Below are 19725 nucleotides of genomic sequence, written 5' to 3'. Positions count from 1 at the left end.
ACAGCGACCTCTCATTTGACACCCATGTTGCCAAAGTGGTTAGAAAAACATTCTACCTTGCACACCTCATCATGAAGGGATTCACATCCAGATCCAAGGATGTCATTGTACCCCTATATTCCTCCCTCATCAGACCCATGATTGAGTACAATGCCCCATTTGGTATGTACCTCACCCAGCATTTGCAACAGCTGGAGAGACCACAAAAGTACCTCACCAAGAGGATCAAGGGTCTCCAACATATGTCTTATTCTGCCAGACTAAAGAAACTTCAGCTCTATTCAGTAGCATACCACCTGCTCAGAGGTGATCTCTGCCTGACGTACAAGGCCATGTCCAATCAGGATCTGATGGACATGCTCCACCTCAAAAAATCCAAATCCATCAGGACCACGAGAGCTAAAGACTTTAACCTCGGCACAAGTATGAATAGGACATGCTGGAGGGATAGATTCATAACCCAGAGGCTTCCCATGCTTTGGAACAAGATCCCAGTTCGTATTAGGCAGAGCGCCTCACTGACTCTCTTCAAGAGAAATCTTGATGAGTGGATGGGAGATCGTAAATTTACCCCAGGGGTCACATTTGTGTCACTGCTAGACAGGGGCACAGTAAACTATTTCTATTATATAAGGGGACCTTCATTGTGTCACTACTAGACAGAGGCACAGTATTCTAAATTTATTCTGTACATTTTTTGCACCATTTCATGGGGTGGCAAAAGCCACATCACTATGGCTAGGCTTACAAATGCCCCAGGGCAGATAGCCTAGTACTATACTATGAAACTATGAAACTAAGAAAGGCTTGGTGGGGGAGGCTCAGAAGCTTACAAACAGTCCTGGACACAGCAAATCTGTTTCTGGACTAGACTAGTTATAGGAAAGGCGGGAAGCAAGCTTAGAAGTTTTTTTGCTTGTTTTTTTACAGAAAAGCAGCTAAAACAGCAGTAAAAACAATTCAAATGCTGTACAAGCTAGCACACGAGTGTGTAACAATATTAAAACAATTACAGTTTAAATAAATGCAATTAAATTAAAAAAAGACTATAAACTAGTGCAGAAAGCAGTAAATTAGGAAAAAATTAAAATGGAGGCACTTAGAGTATCAGAAAGCAATGCCAGCAAATATATAAATAATTTAGTCAAGCAAAAATTAAGACACTGAAGAACTCTGAACTGTTATAAAGTGACAAAAAATATACTTATCAGCTCTATATTTGATGGTTTGAAAAGCACACACAGTCAGAACATAAGAGATTCTAGCAATAGTATGCAGAATTTTATGGAGAAAAGGTTTTGTTAAGGGTTTGTCCACAAGAGTGTAGACCACAAGAACCTTCTTAAATGTAAAGTGACTCGTCTGAAGCACAAGTGCTAAGATCAAAGCTTAAAATGCTTAGAATAACCGTTACATTTAATTAGGCTACTAACAAACAGTATTAAATGCAGCAGAATAAAAGCACTTGAATACTTAAGAGCACACAACAAAAATAAGGTAATAAAGTATGAAAAACACAATAACAGTAAAAGCAGATGAATAAAGTGTACATTTTTTTTAAAGTGAAGATGGAAGAAACAGAAGTGTTCAAAGTCAAAGAAGCAAGGGGATAGTCCTGCCCAAATAATCTCACTGCACTAAGTTCAGTGATCAAATGAGATTGGACTGGGAGCAGTGACCAAGATCAGATTTACAGCAGGGGCAGGCAAATTGAAGCCTCCAAGTTTAAGACTACAAGAACACTTGGGAGGGAGGGCAGGAAAAAACAGAAACAATACAGCAAATATATAAATAATAAAGCAAATATATAAATACAACACAGTGCAAACTGAGTTGCAAAAAGTGTACTTATCAGTTTGGAATATCAGACGGGAAAAGTTTCCAACTCTGCTCAGTCAGAATTTAGCTCTGCTATATCAACTCTGCACAAATTCACAGAAATTAACTTTGAATTTCCATGCCATTGACATATAATGGTTTGGGAGGTTCACTGTTATTTTCTTTACCTTGTGTAAAAGGACTGCTTCTTTTCTGTCTCTAATCACCCTCATTTACGTTTACCTCAGATCTTGATTTACACTATACTTAAGAAGTTATCCAGCTACAGCCACAAAACTAACTAAACTGCAAGTCTTTGTTCAGTGTTTTCTTTTGTAGTTCAAGAGGAATTGAGAGTCCCCTCCCCCCACACTACTGCAGAGGTGTTAAAACTGTGCCTGCACTGAGAGACCCTTGCAGAATCAATTCCTCAGACTACAAAAGAAAACCATGAACAAAGGCCTGCAATTTAGTTACCTTTCTGGCTGTAGCTGGATAATTTCTAAGTATAGTGTAAAACAAGGTCTGAGCCAAACATAAATGAGGGTGACTAAAGACAGAAAAGAAGCAGCCCTTTTACAGAAGGTAAAGAAAATAACAGTGACCCTCCCAAATCCCATTATATGTCAATGGCATGGGGATTCAAAGTTAAATCCTTATGTCTGACATGAGTCATACAATGTATTATGGGAAAGAGAAAGGCTTGAGGAAGTTCAGGATCACATTCATACATCAAGCCCCATTGGTAGCCATGTTGTGGAAAACAGACTAAAATAACAAATAAAGCACTTTTTATTTTATTTATTTATTTTATTTTACATTTGTTGACAGGGCTAGTCTAACTGGATATATGTCCATTTTCAGTAAAGGCCCGGGGAGAAAAGCTCCAAGGAAAAAACTTACAATTTAATAGAGAATAACATAAGAGTGATTTTGAGGTGTTAAAATAGGTCAGGAAAAAAGACAAGAATGAAAAGAAAATTTTAGTTCTAGTGTGGTGTTTTCCTTTAATTATCATTTTAGCTTCCAGTATATTCCAAGCCCTAATTAATACCCCCTTGATACATTTATATTAGCAAGGACACAACTTAAAATTAGGTACATTACTTGCATGAAATTCAGATGCAGCCAATGCTACTGAATTAATCATGTTGTTTCTTTTGTTTGTAATGTCACATAATTGCTCTTGTGTTCTCACTTTAACTTATCTTTTAGTTTTTCCAATGTATCAATTACTCAGTTGTAACTGTCAGAACAGCATGGCATTAAAGTAAAACAAGAAAAAAATTCACTCAAAGCATGCCTTTTCCCATTAATCACTAGTATCCCCACATAAAACAAAATTATACACACTACAGTTCCCACATATATACACCCCTGTATTATGTAGTACTGACTTAAAAAAAAATCCTAATAGTTCCACTAAATTCAAAGCATGACTAAGCAAAAAAAAAATTAGGAACTGTAGGCAAAACTGTTCTTAAATGTACATCTCATAAAAAATTGTCATTTCTTTTTAATGACATCTACAAAAATGGAAGTATATTTTGCTACAGAAAACTTCTCATTCTCATTTCTAACTTGTGTGACAGACCTCATGAACGTTGGTTTAAAATACCTAACTCCCCAGTCATGGATCAAATCTTGGAAGGCCCCTGACCTAGCTTCTACTTGTGACAGTCTGCCTTCGCGCTGCTCAGTTTGTCTAGCACACAATTTAGCTCTGACAGAATGTAGGATGCATGTAGAGTGTTACTGTGCTGTAAAGCTATAATCCATGCTAACAGTCTAGTGTGCACTGGGGATAAGATATGGTCCTTCCTTGCTTGTTTATGTACCATATCAATGGGATATTGTCTGTAACTACTTGATGAGGTCCTGGGGACCAAAGATGATTCAAAAAGTAGAAAGCCTTGATAAAAGCTAGCATCTCTTTTAGGTTTATGAGCTTTGGTCGGTCTTTCTTGTTCCAGACACCATTAACTATTATCTCTCTTTATACTGCTCCCCAAGCAATGCCTGGGGCTTCTACTGCAATTGACTGCTTTGTCGCAGGGGAAGGGAAGACCTGGATGCATGGATAAATATTGGTGTTGGGACCAAAATGACATCAGATACCATTGCATCTTTCTCATGTAGAGTTTTGCAAAAGGTATCAGGAGAATCACATGCCATGAGACCGAGAATCCTGAAATATTCTCTCACAGTGACAGAAGTTTGAGTGGAAAAACCTTGAAGGAGATATAAATGTAGATAATAGGTTTTCCTGTGAAAGAAAAGCTCTTAGTACTGAGGTGTCTGGCAGACACCCTAGCAATACAATCCTGTGTGATGGAGTCAAAAGGACTTTTGAATGTTCTCTTGCAATCTCAGCCTGTGCAGGAGATCTAGTCAAAAGGACTTTTGAATGTTCTCTTGCAATCTCAGCCTGTGCAGGAGATCTCTCACCCAAGTCAGAGATTCCTGACAATTTGAAAAAGAATCTGCAAAGATAAGCAAATTGTCTAAGTATGGATATATGTGGATACCCTGTAGCCTGTAATGGATTATGACAGGAGCTAGACACTTTGTGAATACTCTTGGAGCAGTGGACAGCCCACTTTTTGCCTCTTACCCCACTGCATAACCTTACAGCTGACTATCTGCTGCTTTCCACTCTTACTGCTCCTAAGTTAGCTTCCTCAGTACGGTCTCCCATGGGTGGGACTGCCTCAGACAAAGGCAGGTGGGAAGTGGACACAGAAACCTGGAGAAGAGCCTCTAGCAACATCTTATACACCGTTATTTTTGGGATTGCCTTATCTGTTCAGAAGTGTTGATATCACTGGTATCAATGCAAATATCAGATTGCTCAAACTTTAAATATAATTTAAATTCAACATAATAGGGTAATCACAATCTCTCTTGCAATCATGGCACACCTCCATCACTGGTGGACTCACTTCCCTGCAGGAATGAACATACTAACTCACCAGATCACTTAACTGAAAAGCCTGGATGAAGACCCTAACTACAGGAACAAGAGACTGCAGTGGCCATCAGACAGAGTAGACGATGACACCATGGAAGTGGGTGGGCTCTTTAGCAACAGAATGACTGATTTGAAATCACAGGGATAGCAGTCTTGAAGTCTGCTAATCTGAGTGGCAATGTCCAGATGGCAGACCAACAAACCCTAGTGCCTGAACAGGTTCCAGATTAGATTTGTCAAAACCGATTGTAATGCCAAACGACAGGCACAGATGGAGCAAGTAGTTTCTTGCCTGAACCAATGATGCCCTTGAAGCCATCATAAAGAACTATCTCTCCAAGTATCCCTGCAGCTGGATACAAGCTGTTAGCATGGCCATACATTTAATGAACATCCACACAGCAGTGGTGAGGCCAAAGGACAGTGCTCGAAATTGGCTCCCATTCTGAACAGTAGGAACCTCCTCGAATGCCTTGATATCTTTGATATAACAGTCAGCAAATTTGAAGTCACCAAGCATATCCAATTGTCCTTCCTCAGTAGAGGTAAAATGGACAGCACCCTCGATGTCCAGAACTTAGTCTATTTGACGAAGATGTTTAATTTGTTTAGCCACAAAATAGGCCTGAGGTTCTTAGTTTTCTTTGGCGACAAAAAGTATCTTGAATAGACCAAGGATCCTCTCTGATCTGGAGGGACCTCTTGGATGACTTCTTTTATGAGCAGCTTTTGAATCTCTGTTGCCGCCTCCCTTCTTTGGAGGGGTGGTACATCTGGAAGGGCTTTTTATCTCAGACTTGGGTTAAAATGAAAGCGAATGGTGTAGCCACGGGAAATCACTACACTATTCTCTTTCATTTTAACCCAACTAGACCATTCCCTTTCAATTTAACCAACTGGAAATGACAACACCCAGGCGTCTGATGTGATGGCCTCCCAAGCTTAGGGGTAAAGATCCAAATGCCCCCCAGATGCCTCCAGAATGCAGCATTCAGGTAAGATTTCATGAGTGCTGGAATGGTTTGCCAAAGAAGGGTCATTTAAAGCTCTGATTACGTGGACTATAAAGACCCCACCCCCACCCCTGCTGCCATGGGGGGTACCTTCATTTGGAGCATGCTGACAAAACTGTTGCAATTTGTGGAAGAACAGACCTTCCCTTTTGGTTCCTTAAGAAAGTCCTCTGTGGGCTGGAAAAGTGAACCACCATGACAGACATCTTGCCATCCTGTTCATTCCTGGTCAGTGTGTCCTTAACTTTTGGTCCAGATAAAGTGGGTCATTCAATGGGGGTATTAAGAAAAGATGCCTTGAAGCACACTGCAAAATTACACAGGCTCATCCAGGAACAATGGTGGACTGCAACACTGGAGCCTACTACATGTACCTTTCCATCTACTGCATTTGATATGAGTCACATGGAGAAGTTAAATATACAGATAATACTGCTGACCATCTGAGTCTCCAAGGTCTTACAAGACCATCAAAGGTTGAGATGTCACTGGCATAGTAAATTCAGTGATTAAGTTTCTCATGTGCCATAAAGTTCAGCACCCACAGGGCAGTGGTGGCTGAAGCACATGTGTGCATCCGGAATTGGTCCAAAGCCTATGACTCCTAGTATGGGTGATGCACGGATGCACTCTCTTTGGAGAGTTTTTTCTTCATTACTACAGTGACCATAATGGCATCAACTGTGGGGTCCTTGCTCCAAAAGGATCGATCCTTGCCAGGATGAACACCTTATCATGCTTAAAGTACTGGCTCTACCACATCAGACTATCTCCATGCTCTCCTGGACACAAGGATGAAGAGTTTATCTGGAGGGGATATCAAGCAAAAGTTGGATGGGTCCATACAAAAGGCTTTGAGAAAGACAGATTTCTCTGGGGAAATGGTTTTGACTGTCCAATCCCCTAATATCATGAATTCAAGGAGATCACCGAAGAAGGCATCATGGGGGGGTTACATGATCCTTCACATTCAATGAGTTTGGAATCTTCAGTCAAGGAATCCTCAAGGGAATCCAAGCATTTCCTATTTATTACACTGACTCTTCTTGTGCATCTCCTTAGGGAGGGGGTCTACAGAAGGTGGGGAAACAAAATTAGCAGGGATACCACAGCCTGCGCTACTCAAAACCTTTTACTGTGGGCTTGTCGCTGGACATGTTTATGAAACTAAACCCCTAGGAGGACATGAGGATCAGGATGGATCAGAAACCGGATGTGGTGATCCCATCTCTGAAGTAGACAAATTCCTCTCCACAATGTCAAAAGCTGACACTCCGGCTGGGTGACTGGAAAAGGACCCTTGGTCCAAAGACCAAGAAGAGATCCCCACTCCACTGCCGAACCAGCTGTCAGACTCCAGGGCTGGCTTTAAGCTGTCCAAGGCTGATGTACCCAACGGCAAGGACTGTTCTGACAACATCACAGTTGACCCCGACCATATGGCTGCAGGATGCAAATGGCTACAACAGCACAGGAGTCAAATACATCAAGGCATTGGTCAATAACAGTTAGCTAAACTGTTGCCACTGACAAAGAGAAAAAGTATTACAACCAATACCCTAAACAGATGGTCCTTGAGAAGCCCAGATGTCCTCCAACCCTAAACTAAAAGGAAAGTCCAAAAAGAATATCGGTAAAAAAACAACCCAAAACCCACAGGCTCCACATGTACAACAAGCATGACAATAACAATAACCAATTAAACCACACACATGTGCCTCTTGCTACAACCCCAGACAGGGAGAGATCTAAACAGGAAGGCAAAGCAAAAATTGAACATACAAATACATAACCAGTACAAAACATGTCCAACTATCAGGTTATACATTGCCCTACCACATATACTATACCACACACAAGCCTTGCCCTGTAAAAAGAGGAGTGGCAACTAGGAAAGCAGTAGGAACTGCCAAAATGCCCTGGAGTAATTGCAGACAGAAAAAAAGCCTCCAAAAGTCTGAGACAAACAGTGCTTTAGGGTATGGGGTAGATCCCCAGCTGCCAACCAAGGGAGGGAGTCCAAAATGAAAAAAGCTGTAGTTGCCAAAAAGCTAAAAGGAATGTAAGTGGGCAGTGGAAACTAGAATAGACCAAAGTGGAATAGAAATACCAATCTTAGAGAGAGGCTACTGAACTCAAGTAGCTGCCCAAAAAATATCTTGGTTTTTTACCACACCTGAACCCTTTGAACCAAAAGAAAAAAAAAAAATCTGCCTAATGACTGCCTGAACCCGTCTAATCTGAAACCATCATGCAAAAGGGTGTACTGAGCAATCAAGCAAATGAATAAAGTTTTTTCAATTTTGTTTGGGGGCAACTTTAAAAAAAAAGCAAATGACTGAGTTAGTAAGAAAGCCACCTGTGGTGAAAATAATATAGGAAGGAAAGAACCTGAAGGTGTAAAGATACCCTATCCTAAATTTTACTTTATTTATCAACAAAGCATAAGGCCAGTAAAATGATAAAAAGCAGACACCGAACAGGGTATAGAAAAACAAATTAGAGAAGTCCATGGAGAATACAAAAACTTAGATCCCAGTAGAAAAAAAGCAGAGGAGTGAGTTTCAACACAGCTTTGTAATTCCAAGAAATCGCTTAGCTTAATTGGGGGTCTTATAATCTATGGTGGGTACAGTGCTAGGAGCAAAATGATCAGAAACAATGGTGGGTCAGAGTCAAAGGGTTTGTCCAGTAGTGAGCAGAAATTATTGAGATAAAAAAAGGGAAAAAACAAGGAGGGGTTCAAGTCCAGTTGCTCAATTATTGCTTAAAGGAAATTATTAATAGAACAGAACAAAGTCCGTGTCCTTTGTAAAATGGCCTCCAAAAAATCTCTTCCATTTATCTAAACTGCCTTTCCTTGCCTCAACAAGATATTGGAAAACAAAAAAAACTAGCTGAAGAAACATCAATGATGAGACCCTCCTCGGTTTAAAATCCAGTTCTATAGGGAGTTAGAAGGTGAGAGGCCAGTGAGTAATTTGAACTGGACTTGGAATATTGAGAACTCAGGTGTGGAAGCGAAGAGCAGACTCCTCTAAAGCTCCGAACCAGTGAGACAGCCTGATTGAGAAAGTGCTGTCGAGAGGCCAAAAATCAAGGTTTAAAATCCTGTCTGACCTTAGGGGCTCCTTTTGAAGGAATTAAAGAAAGGAGGAGTGGCATTCCAAAGAAATTGTGCAAAACTTTGGTGCAAGTTTTGGGGAAAGAAGCTTTGGGATGAAAGCTTTTGATGTCAAGTTTTTAGTGGAGTATTTCACTTAGTAGGCTTTCCAAAGCGTGGAGATCTAATTTCCACTGTTGCATGACATAAGAGCATCTATCCAATTTCTGAGGATGAAGGATCCTGTGGAGAAAATCCATAATCTAGTTCTGAGGCATTCTATGCTGAGTTCTTCTGGAGACTGAAACCTTGCTACAATTTCTTTCCCCTTGCTTCCCATCTGCCCACTGCGTACATGCATGTCTGCATAGAGGTTGACTGTTACCTGCCCCCACTTGTGTATGTACCACAACCTTGTTGTGTTGTAATGCAGAACTAAATGAATGCCTTATGGAAAATATGAAACTGAATTGCTAGATTAATGTCTTGTGGTCTTGTATCATCTCCTTGTGTTGATATGTAGATTGTGTAGTTTGTACTTGATTTCATTTCACTAAGATCCCTAAATTCTTAATGATAGCTCTGAGACGTTGGTCTGAGCTCTCTGTCATTCTTTTCCGATGTAGTTTGAATTTTTGGTAGAAAGTTGATTGACTAACCACTTTGTCCATGCAATGGCACCTGAATTTTCTGACACATCTGTGTTCAGTGTGTTCCTTGTTTGGCACAAATTTCTGGCTGTTCCTTTACATATATGAGAATGGCATGAAGCTATGTCATGTAGTTTGATGGTTATATCACCAGAATGCTTGAATATATCATTGCGATGTCATGTCCAGGAAGATCCTTGCAGTTTGTGTGCCTAAAGATGTACATCTTGAAGAGTGTAGAAAGTCAGTTTTAAGGGTCTGGGGTGACTGAGGCCATCTATGATGCTGACATCAGTTTGGAGCCCAGACTAGACTGGGGGAAGCAAAGTACTAGACACTGCTGTTTATTTATGGTCCATGAAGAACATCCCTGAGCATTGTAGCAAGAGAGGGACAAAGGCTATGGTTGGACACCTTGGTATCTGTATGGAAGAAGAATTATCTTTGCTATCACTGAAGTGAAGTATTCCTTTTAGCCTGTGTCGGAAAAACAGGGAAAGGAAGAGGCCTAGGATAAGATAAGATAGAGTCCCAGCCCAGAGTGAAGCCCGAGAATGGCAGAGTAGTCCTGAAAAGTAATCTGAGGATCCACTGTGCCTGACATTCAAGAGAAGCCAAGCGGAGATCCCATAGCAGTCACCATCGCACTGTTATACAGAGCTCCCTGCCTTGAAGTTGAAAGTCAACATTTTTGATCTGAGCCATGCCAGAAGTAAATTGAGGATAGAAATCACCAAGCAGTGGTTCTTGTGTTCCCTTTAAAACTGTTAGGAACTTCTGAAAAAAAAGCAGAGCTGTTTTCTGGCAGATCTCCCGGCTGTATAGCCCTATTTTGAGACAGCATTTAGTTTTTGTGAGGGAGCAGGTATTTTTGCTGAGGAGAGGGCTGGCAGTGCTTTTTGAAAGGCAGGAGGTATGAATAAATAAGCTTGAGATCTTGTCTGATGAATCCAATACCAACGCGTCTGTGCCAATTAAACTCCAAAATTTCTGTGATGGTGCCAAACTGCTCTCTATAAGGGTGCTGCCTGTTTGATTGGCTCTGGCAGGACAAACCCAGGTCATTGGGCCTGTTGCAGAAAGAGGGTCTGATGCTGCCGCTGGCTTCTCCCAAAGTCTCTAGATGACTGAGCCTCCTGCCTGCCCCTAAAAATCTACGTCCAGCCCTGTAGACTGCCGTATCCTACGTAACTTGGGAGGCTGAACTTGCAACTCTGTTCCTACTAGCCCTAAACTGAACTTGCCCTGTTCACTTATAGCCCTGAGCCTCCTACCAACTGTAGAAACGTCTCTTTACAGCTGCCCAACAAAATTTGCAAACAGAACTTGACTGCAAAACATCTTTCTAACATGGTCAGATCTTGGTCAGATGCTTTCGAAGATGCGAGCCAGGCGCACCTGCTGAGGCAGCCACCCAGTAGATCTGACCTAGCATCAAACCGCTGTCACCAACCGCCACAGAATTGTAAATCAAGTCTACCAGTGCCAGCTTGTATGCTTACCAAAGCACCTACCTCCCCATGTCTTAACCTTAAAACAGGCATCTACCTTAACATGTACCAAATCTGGCATAGTTTAAAACTTTATACATTCAGTGTAATCAATATAGATCAATAGACTTTCAAGTCCAGCAGTATAAACCTCCTTCAATTATCTAATGAAATTTTTTTTTTCTTTAACCAAGGAACAAACCTTTTAGAGGAACCCTTTTTGACACCCCTGGAAAATCTCTCTCTAGTTTTATTTATAACAGTAGTTCTCGCCCTAAGATACCTATCCCGGGTTTTTAGAGCAGGGAGGCCTGTCCGGTTTATTTCCGGTTTAACAGTCCAAGGGAGCCAAAACACAACATCAGAACAGGGCATCTTAGCACATCCATCTATGCCAGGGTAGCCAAAGGCCTCCCTAAACCTTTAAAAATTCCTAAGAAAACCTTCCTTCCACCTAAATGTTTTCTTGGATGGAATGAAGAGTCTCTGAAAAGAAAAATCCTCTGAAGAACTCTGAAAAGAAAAATCCTCTGCAGGAGGAGAATCAAGAGAATGAGAATCAGAAAGAATCAGTCTCTGAACTCGAGCAGATCCCCTGCTCAAGAAGCACAGAAAACTCTCCAAACCTTCACCCCAACTCAGGACTCACCCCTCACCTCTAATCTCGAATCCTAAAAGTAGTGAAATCAAAACAAAATTAAATCTTCTCTACTTCTAAGCATGGCCTTGAGGGACAGGTGACACCCACACTAGGAGTACCTGGCACAGAAGCTAAACCTGTGCCTTGCTTCTGGGGGCTAACCACCCTAGGAAGGGAAGTAGAGTAGCCTAAAGCCCCAAGGAGCCTGGCCTAACCTTAAGCCTGGGAAGCCTCTGCAATATCAAAGTCTCCCCTCCCCTGGGGATCCAGAGAAGCCCCGCCCCCACCGGGCTCACCCTCTAAAGAACCCGGCGTCTGCACGGACAACTCTTCTGCCTGGGGTTACAGCTCTTCTTGCCTGGGTTTGGGAAGAAGAGCGCGCTGGAGAAGCGGTCGCGCAAGCGAATCCGATGCACACACGAAGCTCAGACCAACCTGGCAACGCTGGCAAATAACAACTTGGCTTACCAAGACAGCCAGCCAGCAACACATTACTCTGCACAAAACCCAGGCAAACAATACACAAACAATAATAATAATTATCGTATTCTGGTCCCCACAAGACATATCACACACTTTTTACAGACTATTCCAGAACAGACAGAAGGCCACTGGGGAAAGAAAAAAAAACTAAAAATATGATTAAGTACCAACTTTGACTTCGGGACGAAACTAGAAAAAAAATTTCAGAGCGCCGAATGGCACTGCACAGCGCTGCTGCTGCATCGGACCATGCGGCAAAAGAAGATATGTTGCCGTCATGCGATTTGTACCCTGACCATGGGATGTCTGTAGTGTGAGTCTTCGACGCCAGCCGGCCTAATACTTTGATATTCCGGCCCGACGAGGGGACGGACTACCCAAGTGTAAGGACTGCAGCAATGTGAGATGAAGAACATCATGGCTAGTCACTGGGTCCAGGGTCACCCATGCCAAAGGATGGACTGGAGAAGGAGCAATCAGTAATGGAGCAGGAGGGGCAGATCTCTTCAGCCTTAGAGCCGAGGGGGAGGGAATGATCCCCAGGTCCATCTGGATCTTCAGAAAGGTTCACATTAACTTATCTAAGTCAGATTCCTTAATACTCTGGACCCTGCAGACCTAGAAGAAGCTGTTGAGGATGGGTTCTCTATTTCTTGGACACTAAAAGAAGAGGACCAGACCCAAGGAGGAGTGGGTTCAGGGAAAAACTCCGGATCTGAAGTAATGGCCATGAATGGGGAGTGGAGCCAAATGGACTTCAGTGCTATAGACAAAAAGGGGCTTAGTATGTAAAAATGTGGAGACCTGAGCAGCTCCAATAACAGAGCCTGCAAAAGTGGTAACTGGTACAGATGGGTTATCGACACTAAATCCACAAACAGACATGAGAAGGCTGAGGACTTGGGGCCTCTGTCTCTGGTTCATCAACAGTACAGGATTGAATAGGCCATTTGTTGGCCTCCTTTTTCGCTTTACCTTTTTAATTTTCTTTCTCATTCCAGTCTTTTTTCCCTTTTCCTTACCTCTCTTCCTCTACACCAGTTTCTTTGGCAGAGAAAGTGGACTTGAAGTCTGAAGAGCAACTATAGAAGGGTTGGGAAGCATTTCCTTCATACCTAACTTTTCTATGGACTGGCAGTAAGAATTCAGGTGGAACTCACCCAGACAATATACACAACAGGCATGTAAAATGTTGAGGGGGCAGATATTTTCTAATGCCCAAAGTCTTATGTAGGTCAATAACAGAATACAGCATACAATACAGCAGAGAACTAGAGGGCACAGTTAACAACTAACAAATTCAACAAACCAACTATCTGCCTAAGGTGATAATGCAGAAGACCCGAAAAAAATAACTAATTAGTTCTAGATACAGAAAATTGGGATCAACCTGAAAAAGGAGGATGGGAGTAGAGCTCACACTCTTCAACAACTTACATCACATAGAGCCACAGAAAACATTTTTAAGTGGATTTAATGTTTAATAAAACAGAAGACCACAAAAAATATTGCGAAGTAGCAAAGTCATTTGTACTTATCTGTACAGAAGCTTTGGAAGAAGCTGTCTGTCACTGAAGAGAGGCAAACAAGAGAAAAGTTGGAGCTTCAGAGCTGAGAATTCTAAAGTGCAGGCCTCGATCAAGGATCTGATAACCCACAGGTTGTGGTAGACGGTAAAGACAACATAGGATGAAGTGTTTCTTCAAAATAAACCCCACAGCCGCATACACATTAAGTGTGATGGAGAACTCAAAGCTGAGGGGAGGCAGATTAAGTAAAGATCTACTGCTTTCATTGGAACAGCAAACAGCTTCTCTAAAATTTCAAAAGCTCATCTCAACAATAACAGGTCAGTTCAGTTGGCACATTTATAGTCAGTCTAGTGACAAAAAAGTTGGTGAGCTTCTCAGCAAAATGGACTACCTGGAGAAAGAAGCCATTTTGTTTATTGGAATACCCTTGCAAAGATGACTAATGACAATAAAATAACTTCTCTTCTAGGAAAACTTGCATTTACAATTATCAGTTACTCTTGGCTCTCCAGAACAGGATGCTCTGACTGAATTTATAAAAAACTGTCTTCAGGCAGATGGGCATATTAGGCAACAGAGGCATAAAGAATGAGCATTCTAAAGTATACAGTTCTTTGATTGAAATGTTCCTATTTTTTATGTTCTACTGCACTTCACCTTCATATCATTATATACGTGTTTGCTTCTGTTTACTAGTATCTATTAGTTCTTGAAATGGCAATTTTGTATTCTCTGGGACTCCACTAGAAATGGATCGTCCTCTTCCCAGCTGGAAATTCCTGGTTAACAAATACAAATAAAAAATTCTGTGGCGCCATTTTCTGATATTAGCTACACTAATGAAATAAAAACTGAAGTTTTAATAACCTATTCTACTGAATACTGGTATGAGACACAAACAAAAATATCAAGAAAGATGAAAATAATTCAACAAGAAAAAAAGCAAAAACTGTTACTGAAAGATATTTTTCAAATTCATAAATACAGACAGATGTCTCCACAAGTAGTAAATAGTAAAGAAATGAAGGGTCATTCAATCTTCATTTCTAAAGTGTTTCTACGGCAAAGAAACAATGGTCATCCAAGACAGTACCAGATAAGAAAAGCGTGGGTACTACTGAGAGCTCTTTACAAATGTGGAAAATTGAAGACGACTCTGATTTGCAGTCCATGCAAGATGTGGTTATACTCAGCATAAACTGCCTGGCTCAGTCTGTCAGGCTCAATCTGAGTGGCATAATACATAATATCTGTTAGCTGAGGGGGGGGGTGTTGGCATAATGGCTAAAGTGTTTACATCACAGACACACAGTACAGGGTTTTACTCTTGCTCTAGGATGGGAAATGCAGCTATGCTTAAATTGGCCGACTATGTTAGACAGCCCAGTACTAACCTATGAACCATAAAAGCTTAATGTCAAAACACAAAAGGACAAAACTATGAAAACAAATGTCTACTTTATGAGTATTCCCCAAGCATTTCTGGAAAAAAAGTTTTTCTAATTAACTGGTCTGCCATAGTTAACAAGGTATGAAAAACAGCACAAATAGCATGAAAAGTTCAAGCCAGCCTAAAACAATTTTCTCTTCTCTGTACTAAATGCAGACTTAATTAATAATTCAGTAGATTTCATGCTTGGTTGACAAGTGCAGAACATTTGGCTTCAACAGTAATGAAATGATAGTATTATTAAAATAAACTTAATCATACTAAAGAAAGAACAAGGCAGGGCTTGCATTATACTAGGTAACCTGCTGCCTTGGGCAACTTTTCATAGCAGCCCAGGAGGTTAAGTGATGTTAGAAAATTAATGGCCTACTGCCACCTGCTAAAATTCCACTGCAATTATTACTGTTTCAATGTAAACACAATATGTAGTAAACAAATGTTAGAAGATACAAATGCTGTGAAATTACAACTAAAGCAATGACAATGCAACCACAGCCTGATAGGAGAACCTGCAATTTGTAGGTGCAGTTGCTTTACCACAACCAAGAAAACAGTGCGTAAGCTCCATTATCAACAAAGTGTCAAACTGTCATAGTTTAACAAACAGCTTGAAAGCTGCAGGTGAAAAAGTAATAGTCTGTCAGGCATCTTCATGATAAAGACTTATGAAAGATTAAATAAAAAGGTGCTCCAAAAAGGTGACTTGGCAGTAGGCAATATCTTCACACAAATACGACGGGTATTAGCCAATAAATGTACTGCAATATCAGTTGCCATTTTTGGAGTAAAGTGTTCAGTACAATACACAGATAAGACTTATCCTGCATAATGGAGAGGGCTACATAATATGTAATTGTACATATAAAAAACTACCTTTCGGACTTCTAATGGCTTTGGTTTGGCATTTTCCTCATCTTCTCTCTTCTGTTTTAAAACTTTTTCTACTGGAACTTCTTTAGTTGGCTGAAATACAAAACAAAACAATAGTTTGTTTGGATGGCTATGGCTATAGTTTAAATTAGATTTTCTTTCTAAGTAAATTTACAGACATTCAAAATATATTCAAGTCAGCTCACACTCAGAATATGAAAACATATACCTAATGAAGCTACACAAGCAAACAATTAAAGAAATGTACATTTCCTAAGTAAGAAAACATCTACTGAAGTCTCTCACTTGTGGGTGAATTATTTCAGTGCATCAACTTTGCAGTTACGGTCTGAGTTTTCATTGCATTTTCAAGCAATTTTTCATGGAGGTCATAAGTCAAGTTGCTTCCCTCTACACTGTAAAGTAAACCCCAAAACTTGGGTCAAATTCAGAAGCCCTGCAACAGACAACTGTAGCTAAGCACAAGTGAGAATAACAGCACTTTCCCAAAGCACAGTTGCCAGGATTAAAAAGCTCGCAGTTCAGTATAAGGCGCTAACCTCAGTATCATACGTAAGTGAACAGCCTGTTTCATAAAAGATTAGTAACTCAACAAAATGCACATAAAACTCAGCAGTGCAGGCCCAAATCAGAGCTTGCACATGCGGCAACATAAATTATGTATACTACTTAAATCAGTTATGGTGATGCCTACAGTTTTTAAAGGAGTATACATGGCCACATGCTCCTCCCCATTATCGGATGTTAGGCAAATGGCTCACTCAGGGAGCATAGTAATAATGCTTACCAAAGGCCCTCATTAATTACTCATGAGGGTTTAGTAAAGGACAGCAAAAGCAATCCATGATCAGTAACACTCACTTCCTGACTCCAGGAATCAATGATCAGTAACACTCACTTCCTGACTCCAGCAATCAATGATCAGTAACACTCACTTCCTGACTCCAGCCCCTTTATTCTTTTGTTTTTCTTTTTTCCCCCCTTACTATGGGCTACCAAACATGCCTGCAGTCCTCGAAACACCTGTCATATTATAGTTAAAACATCTGATGTGAGTGTGTTCAATCTCACCGTTTGTTCTTACACATGGGTGTCGGAGCCGATCCTCGGCTCCGAGTCGGCCGCTTAGCAAAGCTCTGCATCCAGAAGAAGCTCGAGACCAACCTACCTCCCACAATTCCCTCTGTCTTTACCTCAGATCTAGTTTGCCGCTGCAACTGATCGCATCGTTCTGAAGAGCTCTGAACCAACTGGAACAGATAAGCTAACTTTTCAAAGAAAATTTTCTTTAAAAATTTCTAGGATTGTAGACTTATATAGTGTGTATGTGTGTGTGTGTGTGTGTGTGTGTGTGTGTGTGTGTATGGTCTAGTTTCCCCTTTAACTATATATATAGTGTTTTAATACATTTATATTTAGTTTAGGTTACCTAGGGCCTACCCCACCTACTAAAACCCGGATTTGACTACTTGATATACTTGATATCATTATTGCTGTGACACTTTACTTTTTGACATTATTCTTGACTCTCAATTCTTATTATGTCAGAGAAGGTTAAGTCAGGTTTTAAAAGATGTCAGTGCGGACAGAAGATGTCTGTCACCGACAACCATAGCTCCTGTGTCTACTTGTCTTGGCCCTCTCCACCTTCAGGAGGACTGTTCCATATGTCATTCCTTTAGTGGAAGGGTCATGACAGATAGGCGCAGGAAGCTTATGGACAGAGGTCTTCTGAAGCCTGCTTTCCAAGAGGCTTTAGATAAATCAGACCAGACTTCTAAATCTTCGAAGGAGTCGAAGACTTCGGAGCCCACATCATCGGCTCCAAGTTCTTCTTTTAAAGTTCGTTCACCGGTTCCACAGACTTCGGGGCCGAGTGTCGAGCTACTGTCTGTCACTGAGCCTCGGGTCTTGGAACAGGTGACGGAACTGCCACCTCCTGCTCTTTTGATGTTGGCACCGTCCTCGATTCCTTCGACACGGTCTTCCAGGCCCCTCTTAGACACCGACGTAGATCGTGTGGTGCAGAAGCTAATGGACAACACGGCCCTGTCCAAACTCATTGCAGTCTCCTCTCAGTTGGTGTCGAGACTCGAAGGCCTTCCCTTGTCTCCATCTGGTCCTCCTCCGAGGCCTACTCAGCCCTCGGAGCCGGGAGACACTGATCTGCTGATAGTGGAGCCCTTGGTGCCGGAACCGTCTCTTTCTCGGTCAGCACCGTTGACCTCGACTCCATCGGAACCACTACTGGACTCGCGGAGCCGACTATCTATCGTTGGGTCCGGGACCGAGAGCCAAACCGATGTTTCGGTGCCGACTCTCCCTCTCAGCACCTCGGCACGGATCACCTCGGCTCCGTCCTCGGGGTCGGTGCCCTTGGCTTCCACGTCGGAGATACCTCCGAGTTCTTCGGAACCGGGGGATTCCTTGGCTCGGGGTCCGGGGGCCTTCGACCTTATGAGGAAGGTATTGTCTTCCCAGACAACTACTTCAGCAGAAGCAATGTCACCCTCCCATAAAGGCCCGTTGTCCTCTTCTGCGCCTACGGCTACTCAAAAGCATCGAGCACCAGTGTCTCAACCGCTCTTCCTCGGAGGCCCCCCCGATGACGTCCCGAGGAAAAGATTGTGCAAGAGGAGGCACTTGGATTCTCCACAAGAGTCCTTAACATCAGACACTGACTTAGATGAATCAGAAGGGTCCCCAAAATCACCCTCTGAGGATGTCTCCTTCTCTGACATCTTGGAGATCCTAAAACAGAGAGGTGATTGGCAAGCCCTACCCCCTTCTGAGGATGAGTCAGTTTTGCTGAAGGCATTCGGTACTCGCCCTTCTTCCTCCTGGGTCACTCCGCCCTTCGACGGGTTAATGGAATTAATTGCTCGAAGGGCGTGGGAGACACCTGACACAGTGGAGTCAGTTCCCAGAAAGCCTAATAAATATATTACGGCCCCTCAGGATAAGTCATACCTCACAAAGGGAGTTCCAGTGGATGCTATGGTGGTGGCAGCTGCCATGAAAAAGGAGATGTCCGAATCTTCCTCGTCTGTCCATCCTCCTAACAGAGATTCTAGGACCATGGACAGATATGGGAAGCGCATTTTCAGTTCAGCGACTTTTTCCATGCGATTGCAGAACTATCTGACACATTTCACACGCTTACAGAGGGATCTAGTCAAAGAGTTGGGAGATACCCTCCAGGGTACTACAGATGCTGCTGTCTCAGATAAGGTTACAGCACAGCTCAATACCCTTACATCTATTGTAAACTCGTCCATGAGGCTCATCTCGTATGCAGCCGAAGGATCGAGTAGGGCTGCGGCTTCAGCCATTGCTCTTCGTAGACAATCCTGGATGCGCCTATGCTCCTTTGTGGAAGCCTTCAAGTCTTCCTTTACTAACGCCCCCTTTGATGGTGCCACTCTCTTTGGCCCCAAAGTAAAGGAGACCCTGACCCGGTGTGAGCAAGAGGGAAAGACTCTGTCTGCTGTCGGAGTCCGTTTTTCCACCCCATCCAGACCGTACCCCAAAGGGCAACGAGGTGGGAAAATGTGGTTTCGTAAACCCCAGGGTTCTTTCCCAAGCACACAGGGTGATGCCCCCTCCAGAGGCAGAGGGGGGGGCAGAAGTGGAAGACGTCGCCCTGGCGGCAGAGGGGGTCCGCAGAACCAAGGCGACAGGGAT

The 19725-nt window shown here is 42.2% G+C and overlaps 1 protein-coding gene across 6 annotated transcripts in view; it reads right to left on the bottom strand.

Moving 5' to 3' along the window:
* Positions 1–19725, bottom strand: part of LOC122794391 (CD2 associated protein) — a 3269826-nt gene that overhangs the window by 250519 nt on the left and 2999582 nt on the right. For all 6 annotated transcript variants that reach the window (XM_044062740.1, XM_044062738.1, XM_044062742.1 and 3 more), the window contains one exon: positions 16024–16113. In XM_044062740.1, coding sequence (XP_043918675.1) covers positions 16024–16113 — 90 coding nt within the window. The remainder of the gene's footprint in view (positions 1–16023; positions 16114–19725) is intronic.

This window comes from Protopterus annectens, chromosome 2.part1 (assembly GCF_019279795.1).
Source record: "Protopterus annectens isolate FY-2018-M chromosome 2.part1, PAN1.0, whole genome shotgun sequence".
Lineage (NCBI taxonomy): Eukaryota > Metazoa > Chordata > Ceratodontiformes > Protopteridae > Protopterus > Protopterus annectens.
Note: the sequence above shows the minus strand (reverse complement) of the source record. Positions and strands in the feature narration are given on the sequence as shown.